At 38.5% G+C, this 18,432-nt stretch overlaps 2 protein-coding genes across 2 annotated transcripts in view; both read right to left on the minus strand.

The window, feature by feature from the left end:
* Positions 1-59: 59 nt before the first annotated feature.
* LOC128354161 (carboxy-terminal domain RNA polymerase II polypeptide A small phosphatase 1-like) lies at positions 60-12,387 on the minus strand. Its single transcript, XM_053314422.1, has 7 exons — positions 11,985-12,387; positions 5,437-5,585; positions 5,151-5,252; positions 4,659-4,715; positions 3,952-4,044; positions 3,537-3,722; positions 60-3,207 (listed from the first exon to the last, which is right to left on the minus strand). Exons 1-7 carry the CDS (start codon positions 12,055-12,057, stop codon positions 3,079-3,081), a joined length of 789 nt encoding a protein of 262 aa, XP_053170397.1. The 5' UTR covers positions 12,058-12,387; the 3' UTR covers positions 60-3,078.
* A 3,325-nt stretch (positions 12,388-15,712) lies between these two features.
* LOC128354019 (striated muscle preferentially expressed protein kinase-like) overlaps positions 15,713-18,432 on the minus strand; it is a 45,198-nt gene continuing 42,478 nt past the window's right edge. Inside the window, exons 37-41 of the mRNA XM_053314266.1 lie at positions 17,515-17,754; positions 17,139-17,362; positions 16,969-17,044; positions 16,653-16,802; positions 15,713-16,016 (exon numbers count right to left, since the gene is read on the minus strand). Coding sequence (XP_053170241.1) covers positions 15,779-16,016; positions 16,653-16,802; positions 16,969-17,044; positions 17,139-17,362; positions 17,515-17,754 — 928 coding nt within the window. The 3' untranslated portion in view covers positions 15,713-15,778. The remainder of the gene's footprint in view (positions 16,017-16,652; positions 16,803-16,968; positions 17,045-17,138; positions 17,363-17,514; positions 17,755-18,432) is intronic.

An 18,432-nucleotide genomic window follows, 5' to 3' on the forward strand; every position in this document is an offset into this window, starting at 1 on the left:
GAGAATTCGCTCAGTTTTCTGTTAAGGTTGTTTTGAAAAGACAAACAGCACTTCTTGGACCATCTTTCATTTAGCATTTATGGGGGGGAAATGGCATTATTACATACAGTCCATATATAATTTGGTATCATAAAAACAACAGTCAAAAATTAGGTTACATCTATGCAATCATGAGTACAGTAACATGAATATTCCATATATTAATGAAATTTGTTTGCTTTATTATTGTGCAAAACAAAATATACAAATCTACTGAATGTGTAAGAAGTACAGTATCAGCGAATGGGCCCTGTAGTGACACAACACTTATTTTATATGAGAGCAAATGACTGAACGTTCCTATAAATACTCCTCTTTGCCAATGAATTCCAGGTATCAGCATTAAATCTAATGGAAAGATCACATGACAATGGCTTACATGAAACATACATTTGAAACATTTACCCTGTTATGTGCCTACAACAGTAAGTTACTATCCTTTAAGTCATTTGCTGGTGTTTCTGATCCATATATTACCTATTAATATGAGGTAACCAACCAAGTCTTACATGAAAACAGCAAGAACAATGTTTTCCCTTGTGGAAAACAAACTGTAATAAATATTGTATCAGAGGACCACTACTGGGCAAAAAAAGAAATAAAATCAGTAATTATTTAGAAAAGGAACAGGCTAATTTGATTGACAATAATTTGTTAAACATAAACAAATAATGTAGCTAAAAGCTCTTAATATTGTGGATTTAATTCACCCCTGCTCCATCTTGGTGAAGTCTCTTCAACAAGCCTATTATCGAGGCTTTTAGTCAAATCCACCGTTTCATTCATCTGTGTCAACATATGGTATTGTCAACGCATATGAAGGAGATAATAAGAGTCTGAAAGGCCCTCTAGAGGCCCCACTTCTCCTTAACTGGACAAAAGAGGTTCGAGTTGCTCCAGAAACTAGGCAACTAACATCACTACATACTGTAGAGCGACAAAAAACAAAATACACACTCCATGTGCAACACCCATCTGGTCTCTGTTTTAATCAAAAGAAAATTCCACCCTGAAATCACCTTGTTTGTTGGACAGTTGTTCATCATTTTGTGATAAACTTATACATCTGTTAGTGGTTTCCTACATTGCCCAGCTTTGGAAGCATGAATAGTAATTGCAATCCAAACTACATAGAAAGTCTTGTTGCTGCACTGCATTCTGACCTATTTTCTACTACAAGGAACTTGACATTTGCCATTAATGTTTAATATCTATTCAACTCCATTCTAGCTGCACTGGCATTATTGTAACATACAGTCACATCATGCCAGACGACCAAATAATAAAAATGACCCAGAAATGAAAGATACACCAACAATTGCTGTTTATTGAGTGTGAGAAAGTGTTTCAGGGTGGATTTCTCCTTTAAATCTGGACTGAATTCAACCACTTTGTGTTTCTTAAAAAGGTGCGCACCAGGCACCACACCTCACATATCCTTAAGTCCTTGAGTCCCACTTTTATTACAAAATCCTGAAATTGTTTCCAGCCTATGTGTACCGCTTCAGAGCAAAAAGAAAAGAGTGTACTTTGAAGCTTATGAGAACTGAACGGTCACTTTTTCTTTTCTTTTTTTGCACCATACAACTTTCATTGGCCATTCATGTGCAGTCTGTAAATTCTGTGAGAAATTCAAGTTTTTGCCTGTGGCTTTAAAACAAGGAAACAGAAGTTTTAATGCAACATTAACATAACACTGACCAATTCCCCAGGCGGTTTTAGAAGTCAATTCTGGTCCTCTCGCCTCTGGCATCAACTGTTCATTTCATCTGTTGACACACACGTATATTGCATTCTGGCTGTCCATCAGGTATTTACACCACCTTTGGAAATCCACATCCACTAAGCATAGCAGCTGCTCTTTCACGGTCATGTGCAGATGATCGGTATTCGTAGTGTCAGATTTTAATGGAAATACTGCAGTCACTTGTGTCAGGGACACTTTGCTGAGAGCTCATCATTTTTGGTATGTCTACCATTAGAAATCAAATTTTCTTTTAAAAGGGATTTGACTGATTAACACTGACTTTCATATTGATTTTATGTTCTCATTGATGAAAAAGCTGTTTTGTTTCCTGCTGAAAGAGAACTCAATTCATTTTCTCCCTAAACACCTACAAATGAGTGGATTTTAAAACCCAGAATATTGAATGGTATTTATTATGCAATTCATACTGGTTTTAGTAGACAAATTGTTCTAAAATCAATTTCTAAGCTGCAGTGAAAGGGTGGACTGTACAATAGATTAATGTAAAGTGCTGTCCAATCATACTGTTTCACTATTAATCAAACAACTCAGGGACTGAACAAGAAAGAGTTTTTTTCCTTTATCAGACTATCTGTAACACTGTCATGATTATCCAGAAGGTGATCGCATCGCTCTAAAATTTCTAAAATGACTCCAGATGATCACACGCTCATGTCACGCAGACAAATAGTGTGATAATCGGCAAAACGAGGGTGTGTGACGAACATAATGCTATTCCAAAAATGTCTAAAAAGGCATCTACAGTACGTATAGACCCACCGCTCTTCAATGAGTTTATTTGCACGTAAACCTTTCCAAAAATTTCCTTACCACTTGAATCCTGCTTACCAAATCTTGCATTGGGTTTTGCAGGATCAGACAGTTCAATCCATGACAGAATATGTCCAGTACCCAGTTTGTGTTCAGAGGATTCATGACTACAGACCTCCGCTGCAAGTTCAGTGACACCGCAGAAACATCCGTTCTTTCACTCGTTCATTTACATCAACTGGTTCATGGTAGGCTGATAAGGGAGGGAAAGTTACATGGCAATTTTCAGGCAGTTTTCTGGTTGACCAGGAGGTGGCAGTGATGAGGCCGTAAAGACTCCTAAAATGTGATCTTGTTTTGATACTGTGGAGCTGACGGCTCTGTCAGCTGTGAAGCAGTCTGTGTTCCTGTGGGCAGTGAAAGCTGGAGCTGGAACTGGAGCCTCGCTGGTGTGCGTTTGTGTGTATTTTTCTGTTTTGTACGCCGTTTTGTTCAGAAGTGAGATGAAAAGTCGAACACTGTTAGCTTGCGGTCCCTTGGTGCTTGAGGACTGTGTAGACGTTATCCACTTTGCTCAGCCTCTCAAAGAATGGGATGAGGTCCAGCAGCTCAGTGTCGGACATGTCGTCGAACCACGAGGCTACAGGCACCTGGAGGGAAACACACAAACTATGAGCAAAAACACAGGATGGATGTGGTTAAATTCAACAATGTTGATATTGAGCCTTTTCTGTTTCTCGTTGTAATCATTTACTGGATTTGACAACAAAGTATGGAGAGAGGAATGAGGAAGAAAACAGGAGGTTGTATCATTTGTATCATCAGGATGTTGGGACACTGTACCAACTCATATAATAAGAGGTTTTTAAAGTTAAATATGCTCTAAAATAATAATTAAAAAGTTCTTGTATTGACAGGAACTTTCTTGCTGTTACACCCATGATGATTCAGGTGATGCACGTTGCCTAGAAATACTCACTGCGTTGTCAGGATGGAAGATGTAGGAGGCTGGGGAGTTGTCCACGATGATGACCTTGTTAAGGTCACGACCCAGGCGACTCAGGTCCTTGACGTAATTTCCTCGGTGGAACACGCAGGACTCCCGGAAGAGGCGACAGCGGAAAGCCCCCCACTTGTCAAGGAGATCAGAGACGGGGTCTGCATACTGCATTGAGTTAAAAAAAAAAAAAAAATCACACATTGTACAGGTGATATACATCTGATACATTCCAATAATACTGCTGCTCTTAGTGATCTCTCTTTGATATGTTCTGCTTCTCAGAGTATTCAAAATGTGAAATAGTTTCTTTGCTATCATTCGCTGTTGCAATGTCTCTTGTTAATTAACGCTTCTTGTAGAGCTTATAGCTGGTTATACTGCAGAAATGCCTCACCTTGGCTAAACTGGCAGTGAACAGAACACACTCAAACAGTTCTCCCATCCTCTTCAGGAACTCGTCGACGTGAGGCCGCTTCAGGACATACACCTGGAATACATAAGGATCTTTAAACCAGTCTTACATTTTAAAATACAACAAGTTTCTACAAACCTGAACTGCCTAAGGACGTATGACGTTATCTCTCGGTGTTCAATAGGAGATTTATTATTATGCTGTGCCATATAACTCTAACAATAAAGTTTTATGTCCACATTTGCATTTTCTTATACATTTATTATAATTCCATGCCTTATGGACTTGCACAGGAAGCTAAATATAAAGATGGAGATCACTGACACACAAATATTTGGCTCCACATGTGAAAACCAGTGTTGTTTCCTCAAAGTTCCTCCTCTATGTTTTCTTCTTTCTGCAGCATCGGTGGCTGAGGGCAGCGTTCCTGAACCAAGTCATCCGGAATAGGCTGTGCTTGTCTGAACAAACCTATCCTGGATTACTTGAATCAGGCCCAGACCCACGGTATGTTATCCATCTTCAAATCCCTTAAACGCTGGCAGCACTTCCCGTACTGAGCAATTTAAATCCAAGTGCACCGCTTGGACAGTGTGGGGCTGTCTCATTAGAGGACAGCAGACGACAACATGTTACAAAATGAGCATTTTTGCAGAGTTTATGTAGTGGGAGTGTGGTGCCAACAATACCTGGTGTACTGTTCCATCTATTTCCACAGGAATGATGAAATCTGCATTGTTCACAGGCTGTTGGAAAGACAGAAAAATTATATATGGATATTTCAAGCTATAAACACTGGAGAAGAAATACAACTCTGTCTTTTACCAACTATAAAATGAGAGATTGTGATATTATTGCAGGACAGATGCAGGTAGAGACAAACAGTCTCCAGTGTGTGTACAAGGAGGAGCGACTATGTTTATTTGGTTTTAAAAACCAGCTAGTTTGGGTTTGGCATTTGCCAGCGATGACAGAAATGTCGCTTTCAAAGCCAACAACAACTAGATGGGGGGAAAATGTGTTTCTTAGTATTAAACATAACTATCTCTTGATGTAATGTGACCACAAAACAACAGCTGAAGTTCTTTTTAAAAAAAAGAAAAATCCAAGTTGTATCTTAAAGTCCCTTTATCATGTAGGAAATGAAAGAAAAGGCTTGAACACATGCAATGTTCTCTCACCTTAAAAGAACTGTGAACTAATGTCTCATCCAGATCTATAACCACACAGATCTTTCCAGAGTCTTTTGACTTCGCTGGAGGCAGCAGTGGTTTCACCTGGATCTAAAAAACACCACAAAATTATTCACCCGAGTCTAGACACATCCAGCAATATGACAGTACAGAAACAACATTTGAAAGAAAGCAAAGAGTGTCCTGACCTCTCTAAACAGATCTAATCTATCCTTTGCTGTCAAAACACGGCTAATAAATGCAAATCGAGGTAGCGAGACAGACGTCAACATACTTTGGAGACCGTTCCGTTCTCTTCAACCAGCAGCGGGGCATTGTTGTTGACTGGCGGCTGCTCAGGCTGGTCCCGACAAAGGCAGCAGAAAAGGCTGGAGAAGAGACCTCCGCTCCTGGGCTTCTTAGAGGACAGAGAGGGCGAAGAACCTGCAGAGGAAGAGGAAGGAGGTCACCAAATTAATATTAGTTCTTTGGTTGGTTTAATTAAAGCACTACCTACAAACAAGCCTGTAAAGTGCTGTTTTGTCAACAAAGCTATTTACTTTTATTAATGCTGGGTTCAATTCATTCTCTCGACAGGAAATTAAACAGCTGTTTTGGTCAATCAATTAATCATTTAAATAAATTAAGCAACACTCTCTAGTTCCACTCTCTCTCTCTCTTTCTGTGCTTTCTATCATTTAAAAGTGATTATCTATGATATCCGAAGAGTCCACGTTAGAAATTATGACCTCATTATTTGACACTTTGGCCACATTTAATACAAACATCCAACATTGTAAGTTATGTGTAAATGAGTTAAAATGAGGAAAAGCATTCAAACTTTAAAGAAATAAATGAATACTACAATCCCACTATGAACAGGGATAGGAGTTTCAACTTCAAAAAACAGAAAAAACAAAGTGTAATAACTGCATTTTAAGTCTAATCCTTATTAAATGCCATCTAACTGAGGACTGAGCAATTGTGTGAAAACAGTCAAAAGCACTTCCAGAAACTTTCCTCATACTTTTGTCATGTGCACAAACCCTCCTGGAGACACACGTGTCTGCCAGGAGCTCTTGCATAACTGCCTCTCTGATGTCAGCAGCAAATAGACTCCACCACCACCAATCAACACTCAGGACTCTTTAACACTTGACTTTGAAAAGTGTTGCAGAGCAGAGCAGGGCATTATAAAAAAACAAACAAACATCATAAGCTCATCATGAGTTCATTGTGGAATGCAGTGTGCCAATCAAAACTGGACAGATGTGTCATATGACCAGAAATGAAACTGTTAGCTATTTTATATTTACTATGTATTGAGCATCAGTGGTGCTTTATACTCACAACTACTAAAAACAATATAAAATACCCTAAAAAAAGAGAAATGCATGAAGAGTGACAACACTTAAAATGACTTTCCTTCTTAGAAAAGTTATAACCTCAATACTATTACTCAACTTCTTAAGCCTGATAGTGTTGTGGAAGTTAAACAAAAATACTGACAATCATTTCCTTATTTTATTTTTTATTTTTTTAATCATCTAAAAGAACAACTTGAGTGTAGGAATTGAGTAAGAGCAGCTGGAGCCTCATATTTAAATTTTTCACCCTCTGGCCACTCGATGTTGAGTGAGATTATATTTGACTGGAATTTTTTCTTGCAAAAGCTCCAAACTATTCCCTGCCAAATAGATCATGAGCTAGGGGCTTGGCAATATATTGATTATTGTATCCATATCTTGTTAGAAGACGAGATATTGTCTTTGGATTGGATAAAGTGTTGCCTTTTCCTGGTTTTAAAGGCTGCATTACAGGAAAGTGATTATCATTGTATCCACATTACTGATGATTATTTATCAAAAATCACAATATTGATAGAGATATATGGTCAAACATATCGTCCAGACTTATGATTAACCAGACAAACCTGTTGAATGAAGGCTTTCTCTCACACTCTTATCACTGCCAGTCACTGAATAAGGAGTGGCTGTGCACCTGTACCGTAGCGTAACAGGTAAAGCTACTTCCCTTCACTCCTTTTGTTGCCTTCTTAAACTATCAGCTCTGTTTTTTTAATTATACTGTATGCTACTGCTTGGAGAGCTAGAGTGCATGTGATAAACTCATAATTGTCATAATATTTATAATGCAGAATATTTCTATTGAATAAAATGTTACACCCCCCACACAAAAAACATGTGGAATATATGCAGAAACAAAAGGGGAACACTAAATGCTAAGGGACTGCAAATAGAAGTGTAAGGAAAGTACAGTAACTTTTTCAGCTGACTGGGACACTTCTGGTTAGGTGACCTCTTGACTAAATACTTTTTAATAAGTCATGATTTTATCTCAGGAGGTGAAGTGTTATCTTAAAAAAATCTTAATTTGATACAGCCCTTTTTTCTTTTTTTTTGGAAATCAGGCTTGGGTTTAAGCTCCACCCTTCAATCCACCACAGTCATTGAGATGATTTGTTTGTAAAGCCAGAACTCGTCTCACATTAGACTTTGTTTCTGTCTCTTTATGCACCATACTCCCCTCTCTCTCTCTCTCTCTCTCTCCCTCCGCCTGTCTGGACGTGACTGTGTTACCAACACACAAACCTCTGTTGTCCATCTCTCACGCCTCTTTCATTCCCTCTCCGCTATTCCCTCCTACTCCATTTGTGGATTCAAACCCCGTCTGACCCTCCACTGGCCTCTGCGCTCAGGCCAAAACAGGAAGAGGAAACAGACGGGTATCGATGGAGGAAGCTACTTGCCATCATGTTTCAGTTGTAGCAGGAGTAGGCTTGTGATCCCTCTTATTCATTCAGTTTTATGCAAGTTTATATTTCTATTCAGGTATTTGAGTGGCGTCAAAAAAAAATGCATTTACAAATTCAGCACAAACTCAAACCTGTAATTTGAGTTAAAGAAAAAAAGGCCCAATTTCCCCCAAACGAAAAATTTACAGGACAAATTTTGAAAATGTGTCACATATCTGCAGTGAAATTAATCATAATAAAATCAGGTGCCAATACTTACTCCCTTTGTTTTTTTGTGACTCCCTCGTGTCCTTGCTCACTCCCTTCACATCCTTATCATTTCAAACGCTCCCTCCCTAGTGTCCTCATGCTACCTCCCTCCAATCTCCACTTGTGTAAAAACATAGAGCATGCATTTGCTATTTGCTTCATCTATAAAGAGAGCATTATGAAGATTACAAGCATAGCGTGGACGCCACAGTAGGCTACTAAAGGCTTTCAGTTCAAGAAATATCCCCCCTTAAAGCTCCCTAAACCTGAATCATCAAAAAAAAAAAAAAAAAAAAAAAAGCACAAGGCGTGTTGCCATGTCATCATAATAATGTCCTTTATTATACAGGAGGGGTGGTTTTTTTTTGACATTTCCTTCTTCGTAGCCCCTTTCACAGGGTACTTTCCACACATTTCATTCCTATGTAGTACAATGTTCAGGCCATTGTATTGTTCTTCTTAAGATAGGCTCAGAAAACATACATTTAAAAAAAGGATAGCTTCACAATTCTTCAAGTCAACTTAAAACAACAGTCAGGTGCTCATATGACCCTTGAGGCATGTTTTTCCCTCTGTAATCATTCCTCCTGTTCATACTGGCTGTTACAAGCTCTCCCCTGAATGTGCTTTCAATGGAAGTGATGGGAGCTAAAATCAACAGTGTGTCCACGCTTTTATTTTGACATCTAAAAGTTGATCTGAAGTTTATTTAAGACTTAATCAAATAAAATGGATATCTTCCACAGCTGCAGTGTTTTAAATGGAGCTTTTGACTACATGTAAAGCTTAACCTTGTATTGGAAGACTGACACTGTGCTTATCTTCTCCAGCATCAGATTTGAGGCATCTAATATTATCGAAAGGCTTCAAACTGTTGCATTCTTCTTGGTGATCTAATCTCATTCAAATCAGTATAATCTGTATCGTGCATGCAAATATCTTTTTCCTGCAGAAGTAGCACCTAATTAAGCAGTATTTAACAGCTGCAAATTAGCTGTGTGATCAAGTCCATGATGAGCTCTACCTTCTTTATTAATAATAGCAACAACACATTCTTTTAAAAAGGGGAAATAAACAGGCTAGCACTGGGCATGAGAAACAGAATGAGTGGGATTAGAATCAGCATGCAAAGCAAACACAAACCACAGGTAATCTCTGGGAATTACTGAGCTTGTTTTCACATCACTGACAAAACCCCCCAAAAATTTAAGGCAACACTGTCAAATTATGAATAACAGAAATTTTAACGCGGCTTAATCTGAACCAAAGCCTATTTTCAACCTTTTGCTTACCTCAACATGTTATCTCCCGTCTCCGAACTTAACAATAACTCATCATTCATCATTTTATCACCGCATGACATCAGTGTGGAATAATTGGCACTCCACTCCACTCACAGATAAGATAAGCTTTATTTTATCAGATCATCTTATCAGCCCGGGACCCATTTTTAAAGTTTCCTGTAAAAGACGCCTCCACTCTTCTTCCTGATCATTCCTGCCTCTCTTGACAGCTGAGCTTTAGTCACATTGTAAATTTGCTGATTTTCTGCAGCTGCTCTGATTTCAAACATATGGTAACCGCTAACAACACCAAGACTGATCTTATTCCAAAATGTCTTAAACATTACAGTTTGATCAATGCCGTATGGGTTTGACCCCTGGTGTATCTGATGGCTGCTATTGACTGAGCTGCCAATATATTTCAATGTGACTTCATAAATAACATAAGCCTCCGATGCAGCTGTTAAGAATTTCATGCGACAATAAAAACCCGTCAATAAAACGGCAGATTAATTAACTTTTTTGGATGCGATAGTGAAGCTTCCAAGTTAAAAAGAAACACGGGTTTAAAGTTAATAGGGTAAAATGTGAATATAGGTTTGGTATAAGAGGAGTCTTATAAGAGGATGATGTCTGATAAGAGTCTAATATGTCAGTCTGATAGATGAGAGTACAGCAGCGCAGTCAGTTTGAGGCCCAAGCAACAAATGATGACTGGCCTGGAAGCAAACAGCATTGTGCAGCTTTATTTATAGATCAGTGGGAAAATGACAAATGCAACACGACTAAATGTTAAATTTATTATAAGGTTATGGTAATTTAGCATCCGCCCAAGCATATCTTAACCTTCTTATCTGGGTGTGCCAAAGGTATAATGGTTTAAGCTTTACAAAAAAGGGATTTTATAGCAGCTATGATCTACTTTTGAAAATACTTTAACCAATACAGGAAAATACTCACATATCAGTTTCAGTCATCTCCAATAACTCAGAGTATTGAGCAACACGGCCACGTTGAGAAACCCTTACTGCATCAAACATGGCCTTGCATGACACAACTATCATTTGCAGCCTTCATTTTACAACTTTATTTTTACTGTGATGCTGAGAATATAACATTTAATTTTAAGTTAGGGTTATTTGCATGGCTATTTACACATATATGTATATAAAAAGGCTCAGCTTTAAACCACAGAGCTGATCCTTATCGTACAGGTGCATTCAACTGAGCACACTAATGTTCACTGTAAAGTTTGCTCAGGTGCTTTTACAGCTATTAAATCCACATTTGATTTCCTTACTGTGCAAAAGTAGAGCAATAGAGAGTCTAACTTGAGTGGAAAGTGCAAAAACAAAACTGTTAAAAAAAAGGCAACCTGGCCCCTGCAGTGAAACTGAAACTAAAAACTTGTCTTATGATTCTGTGAAGCTAACAAACGACAGTGTTCATAATCTAAGAAATCTCTTTTAAGCAGAACAGAGTAAACATGGAGGGTTTGAGACTGTGCGGCTGCGTGTCACAGTGAATAAACATGTTCACAAAGTGTGCGGACACGGTTATGTAATAGATTAAGCTACTACACATTTACAAGGAGGGCCGGTGCTTCACATTTCAGCCCACTGATCATCTTCTCACATGGAATCAAACATCAAAACATGAACTACTGTATCTCTACCTGTTTTAATAAAGTCTTTAACACCAGCTTCAAGTTAAATATCAACCTTGTTTGTGTTGTTATGACAGTGTGCAGGATTATGGCCTTCACGAGGTAGACAGGAGGCATGTTCTCTAGAGTGATGGCTGATAGTGAGCAGATTATTCAGTAACCTATGTTTACTATCTGCGTGGGATCTAACTAGTTTGGTGGCAGTGCCAAAAAAAAAAATCCATATTACTGAACACAGAAGTGATAAAGGTAGTGCTGCAGTGCGGAAACCTGCATTTCACAAGCACAGTCATGAAGAGGTGTGGAGGGAAACTATAGCAGCATTGTAAATTTCAAATAGCCAGTGCCAAGAATTATGACAGATATGAAGGGATACACCTATATTCACATTTTCACTATGAAACATTTCAGCCATATATTTATTTATGACCCTTTTGCAAATATTACACATGCACTTCAGAATATTATAACTTTTTTTTTGCTTATTATTATAAATGGCATCTGTTCAGCATTCTGTGAAGATGGAAAGTGGTGACTTTTACGCACCTTTCTGCTTCGATCCACATATTTTTAACTGTTTTAATTTAGTATTTGTACGTCATTTCCTTTGCTTTCATCAGAGACTAAAAGGGCCGCAGCCATAATCTATGCAGAATAGAAAAACTGTTTTAAGGCCGTAACTTGTTTGTCGTTTACTTTACTCAGGGGAATATTTGCGTAATAGTGGCGACTGTAATGTGCTGCTACACTAAATGAGATTACTATGTGTTTTTTCCGGTTGACGACCGGGAGCTCAGTTTGTGCAGCACAACTTTTTTTCTTTTGACATGAGCTCACAAATAAATGAAGAAGTAAATAAAAACACTTACCCCTCTCTCCTGAAGCTTTATTCCCCTCTTCATCCCGGCTGACTTGGGTAATTACTGAGGACGGATTGTCCATCACATCCAGGTCTGGTCCAGAGTGCTGACCTCACACTTTAAAGTTAGAGTTTGTTCTCCGACTCGGTGCTGCTGCATTAACCCAACGTAACATGCAGGGAAAAACTAAAAAGCTGAGACGCAACAAAGTTGCCTACAGCGCGCCCATTACGCGCACGGGTGGTGTCGTCCAGCTCGGATACGCGCTAAAGTTTGACGTCCGTAAAGTTATAAAACATTTGTCAAGGAGTTGGCAACTTTGATTCAATATGGTGCTCAACTCCGCTCGCAATTTCAAGATACAAACATGGAGGTTTCAAGGCGTCCCATTTCACTTAAAGTGGCGCAGTAAGGGAATGGCTGCGTACAGTGCTTCCTCTTCTGGTGTCTACAAGTTTGACGATGATCCCTTGAAGTAGTCTGGGACAAAGTTACTAGAATCCTAGCTACACCGGTGTTACACCGTATTTGGTGACCTGTCAGATTATGTGACCTGCAGCGTTGGAAGAATCCCTTACTTAGGCTAAGTAAAAGTATGACACCATATACTCAAAAGTAATCATAAGTAAAAGTTCTTCTTCCTACTTTGACTTTAGTAGTTTAAGTACATTTAGCTGGAAATACTGATATACTTTTGTATTTTTAATGCAAGATTTTAACTTTTTATGAAGAACTTTAACATTGTGTTATTGATGCTTTTACTTAGCCGAAGTGAAGGATTCACAACACGGCAGGTCACGTAAACAGATGGGTCACCAAATGTGTTGTAACACCTCAAAAATACACGGTGCTTTAAAAGCATATTGTACAACTAACACTTAAGGCGCTATAAATTCTAGGTTATTTCCTAAACGACAGTACTAAGAGTAAATATACGGTTGCGTTAAAGTATAGAAGCGCTTCAACTGGCAAAAACAATTGCAACAAACAGGCATTAAAACGATATCACAGGCGATTTAAACTAAGATTTACAATACTACGACGTGACACAGTTACTGCCGTGGTTGGTACTTAATGACCGGCAGGTTTATGTGTAAATTAACGTCGAGTTATGACCGCTGTTTGTGAAAACTTTTCGTAGTTGTTGCTGCAAAGAAACGCCCAGTTTGGGTCTCCTTGAAACTGCCTGAAGCCAGGGAGCGTCGAAAAAGTGCTGTCTCTGCCTGTGGCGTTAATAAGAAGAAAGAAAAAAAAGTTGTGCAAGTGCAGCCTGTACAAAACACAACCTATCACATGGTGTTCCTTTATTTGACACTATTATGTTATGTTATGTTTGTTTGGAAGGCTTTACCCATGTGCATACAGTATTTAAGTACTTAAAGGGAAACTTCAATATCTTTCAAACTGGACACTATTATCCCATCTTTTTGTATGTAAGTGACAAATGAGGACAATATTTTTTTTAATTGATCCAGTATTTTCCAAGAGCACTGCTGCTGCCTGTAATTTTTTTCTTTACCTTTTACTTCTGGTCTGTTGTGTCTAAACAAGTCTCATTCAAGGAGAAGAACATTCGGACAGTCGTTTCCAAAGTTGGAGTTAGAAGTCGTTCTTCGAACTTTGGTGTGTACATAACTTTTTAAGTCACAATGTGGAAACAGCATGGAGGTTACCCATAAGATATGTTGTATTTTGTCCCAGACTTGTTTCTGCACCTCTACATTCCCTAAAACCACAAAAAATATTGCTTTACCTCACTTGTTAACTTTTCTAACTTATTTTGCTCATTCTTCGTGCATAGCAGCTAATGGTTACAATCTAACACCATATTACAAATCACACATCAAGGTTTTTTGCCATCAACCAACCATTTACTTTCACTGACCATGTTTCTGTGTATGAATGCCACATTTCTGTTTTGTCCAAAATGGTAATTTCATACAACCAGAAATAGGCTACTGTCTGTCTCTCTAAATTATATCTTGGAATATAAAAAAATATAACAGGAATGTTTTCATTGCAGGATCAACTTTTGTTTTCCATCCATCCATGACACCTCACTCCATTTTTCTCTTACCAGCTGCAAGTAATTAGCTCATTGTTGTGTGTTGGGTTATGGGGCCTTTTTGTCATGCAACAGACATTTTAACTTGACAAAGTATGAAAGAAGCAGGTAAATTAATAACACCAATGCTCTCTTTGACAAGGTCAGCATGCAAAATAACAGTGCTCTGGAACCGGCACACCTGAATGGGAAGAAGCTATTATTATTATTGATTAGACCTGTGCTAAAGAGTTAAATGGTCTAATACCAACATACTGGAATGGTTAGAGTAGTATCTTAGGGATGAGACTCACATATTCAGACATAGTTGGTGCCACTGTTCGGTGCCACTGGCATGTTTCTGTTCTTAAAGCACTCATCAATTCAAGAGAAATAAATGCTACTAAAAAAAAAAAAAGTCCCAATTGTATCAATAGTTTATTACATACTATCTCATAAAAACATGTTCAACTTTTTCCACATATAAACACCGCAAATTGGTACATTTACAAATCTTCAACCATCCAAATTCATACAAAAAAGAAACACTGTCATAGAGCAATACACAAGACATTCTATTATTACAAGGACTGCATGTACTGTATGTATGCATGTATAAATGTTTGCATGTATGTAAGAATCTATACGCATCTCTCTATTCTTGTAAAGTCCAAATATTGTAGTCAAATTTTTGCTTTGTTTAAATAATAAATTGTGAATTAGTACCAATGGAGACTCATTTACAAGATAAGTGTTTTGGATATTAATCCGATTTAGGCACTAACTGGGTAACCGTGATTTGACCAATGGGTAATACTGAAAAACCACAGTACTGTAAATTTACCAGTGTGTATGACTGTTCCAAGTAAAATGTTATCTACATTACTGACTGTTTTTCATAGTTTGTATTACAGTAAATTTCGGATGTAACCACAGAACAATAAGTTCACAAATTCCTAGCTCACCCTAAAATAGTTCATTTGTACTGTGTGAATCTTAACACCAATCACAAAGACACTCCTTTTTTTTTTGCCTCAATACTAATTCGAAAAGTGAATCAAAAATGCTCGCCCGCACACACACATGCAAATAAATTAACATGAAAAAGTAAACAATTTCAAGAAAAGAAACAAAACAAAATTGATATTTTTGGTTTTGAGTTTTAAAATGTGTAAGTAAATGCAAAAATAAATTAGCAGCTTAAATTATGATACATTCAAATGAGTTGTTTACTGCTAAATTTAGTGACATAAAACGAGGCTGCGTTGTAGAAATGCTAATGATATACATGTTCCATCCTGATCGTGCAGAGTTGCTTAACTAAATCAAATATTAATGTGCAACTTCAGAATTCACCATGTGACTGAATGTAACTGAGAAATTGTGTACTCAAAGAAAACCATTGAACATCCTGTGTCCTTTCAGCGGATTAACGAGCAGTTCTGAAATTCATCAACACGTCACGGCGGTCTGCTTCCCTTTCCTTTGGGATTTTTGTTTCATCTCAGAATCCCATTAGCATTGAATGTTGAAATCTCCCAAAATAACACACGTACTCCTGTCTTTTCTTTGGATATTTTAGTTATCCAGCTGCCCGCCATCCTTGTGCCTAACTTGGCAAGCAGACATTTTCAGATGCAGGAGCGTCTCTCAGAGGAGTTACAGCTTTATGATGCAAAACATTTTGGGCAGATCCAACTCTTCAAACCTGTGTCTGATGCTGCATTTCAAACTGAAACAAACACTGTCCCCGTTTATTTCACTTTGGGCTGGGAAAATGCGGTTTAGTCCCAGACGTCGGGGACTGGGGTGAGCTATTGTAGGTGCGCAGCATCACCTTGTGCTTGGTGGCGTCGTCACTGCGACGGCACTGTTGTTCCACTAGGAACTCTTTGAGTCGGTTGGTGGTGAAGGTGAGAGTCTGCCTCCTTAGCTTCATCAGGTAGGAGTCCTGCAGCCACGCTTGCACAAAGCAGTCCCGGGTAGTCGGACGGGCCCTGAAATGACACACAACCATGTAATCACCCTAATGTTCTGTTTGGGGTCTCGGGTCATCTTTAAAACCCCCAAAAGACACACTTTACTCATTTTTTCAATCACCTTTATGATCTTTATTATTAAACTTCATTTATGAGAATTGCTTAGAACTTGATTTTGAACAGATTATATGTTCCATTCAATGACACACTCCTTTTAATATAATGTGTATCTGTATACTGGTGTTGACAGTACTTTTAATAAGAGGTGTAACAGAGAGTCAGACCTCTGTTTGGTTTATTTAACCCCAAACATAGCAATGCCACTAATGTCACGATGCATGTCAGGATGGCATACTGTACATTCCTGAGATTGACTGCAAAGACAAAGCAAACATATTTCTTGCATATATCCTTATTTGGTATAACAACAATGTCATATTTTGTCATCATTAATTTTGCAAGCTCAGTTTGTGGGAAAGGAAACTCACTGTTTTTCTACAAACTTGGTTTTAATGAGATTAGAACAATGGTTGATTTGCAAATATTATAACACACACAGCAATACTTCTGAGGATAAGTCAAGCATGTGTCAACAAACAAGAGGGTTTTATATGTTTTCTTTTTTAAATGAAGTCAGCTTGTGTTGACACTCACCAAGGGTAACTGCTCAGCATCTTCTTTACAAAGGCGGAGGCACTTTGTGACACATTTGGGTACAGTTTTGTCGGGTCAAACTTTGCCATCAGGATCTTGGACTCGACACGTTGGAGGTCTTTATCTTCAAAGGGCAGCCGACCACTAAGCCTGGAGTTTGAAATATAATATCCAAACATTAAAAATTCCCATAGATTAATCATTTATGTAGGTACTTTAATCAGTGTGTAGTCATTTATCATGTCTTTTCTTCAAATGTTGACCCACTTTCTTTCCTAAATTCATTTGAGGAATTACAAAAGAGCATTTCACTCACATGACGTAGGTGACGACTCCAATAGTCCAAATATCTGCAGGAGGACCCACTACCTCACCTTTCACCATCTCAGGAGCTTCGATTACATTTGTCAGGAGGAAAAAATCTGATCAGTAGATATTCAAAACGTCAGTCAGTTGTACGATACATATTTGATATATTTTCCTCACCCATATACTCCAATGTTCCTAATCCTAAATCCTGGTGTTTGAGGCTGAGAGGGTTGAAGCTCTGAGCACTCCCAAAGTCCACGATCTTGATGGCGTTGAGGTTGGTCACCATGATGTTTTCAGGCTTGAGGTCCAGGTGGAGGATACGGCGGCTGTGGATATACTCGAGTCCCTGAAGGATCTGAACAAGGTAACCCACCACGTCGTCCTCGGAGTAACGGAACCTTGAATAAGCATAAATCTGGTTTTAACTGAGGTCTTGAGTGTTATAGTTATTTTATACTGATATGTAAACTTTTAAATGTTATAGAATGTCATTAAAACATCTGAGTTTAAAGAGTTTGTGTATCTCAGTATGACATATCGGCTACTCTACCTGTCTATGAGGCTGTGCAGCAGCTCTTTGCCGCTGCAGTACTCTGCCACCAGTACCAGGTAGCGTGGTGTGACATAGGCCTCGTGCAGAGCCATGACCTTTTCATTATGAAGCGATTTCAGGATCTCATACTCCTTCAGAACTTCCTGCTTGTTCTCCTGGTTGTGGGGAACGATCTTTGCGATGTAGATTTTACCCGTCGTGTTCTCCCTGCACTCGCGAATGACTCCAAAACGACCCCTGGCAATAGATCATAGGAGATTATTACTGAATAACAAAAGCAGGGGATAAAGAAGATTCATCTTGTCACAACAGTCCAACACAATAATACACACACTCTGGATATAACCTGTTCCAACTTCTCCCCTCTGGCAGGCGAACACTACACCAAAACCACTACAGACACAAACAGTTTCTTCCCCCCTCGCTGTAACACTTATGAACAGTGAACCTCTTACTTGGTTGGCACCCCCTATTTTTGTGCATGAGCTCAAAACTGTGGTCTCATTTCAAAGGCAGCTCTTTAAAATTTACAACCAGTAAGTCAGAAGAAGTACAAATGATCCTGAACCAAAGTCACGGAGGCTAAAGTGTCCCACAGTGTTGTTAAACAGGTTAACTCTGTCACTGTGCAATAACTCTGTAACACTGTATATATAGGCTGTATATTCTGGACATAACCACCTACTATATGTATGTACAGTAACCTTCACGCTTTTTTTTTAGTATTCAAAATGTGTCTTGGCACCCTGTGCACTTTTCACACCTTTGCACTATTTGTATCCTGTTTACAGATCAACAGTTTCAGTTGCATACAGTCATTTCCTTGTGTGCTTGAACATACTTGGTCAATAAAGATTTTTTAAAGTAGGTGTTACAATTTGACACAAGTAGATTGTGTGAAATAATCTCACCCAA

The sequence above is a fragment of the Scomber japonicus genome, chromosome 24 (assembly GCF_027409825.1).
Source record: "Scomber japonicus isolate fScoJap1 chromosome 24, fScoJap1.pri, whole genome shotgun sequence".
Taxonomy (NCBI): Eukaryota; Metazoa; Chordata; class Actinopteri; order Scombriformes; family Scombridae; genus Scomber; species Scomber japonicus.

Excerpts from the sequence above, each read along its gene's own strand:
- LOC128354161 (XM_053314422.1), bottom strand. The coding sequence starts at position 12,057 with ATGGACAATCCGTCCTCAGTAATTACCCAAGTCAGCCGGGATGAAGAG. Across the intron at positions 5,586-11,984 it reads TAAAGCTTCAGGAGAGAGGG|GTTCTTCGCCCTCTCTGTCC; the intron begins GTAAGTGTTTTT and ends CTTCCTCTGCAG. Across the intron at positions 5,253-5,436 it reads AGAACGGAACGGTCTCCAAA|ATCCAGGTGAAACCACTGCT; the intron begins GTATGTTGACGT and ends GGTGTTTTTTAG.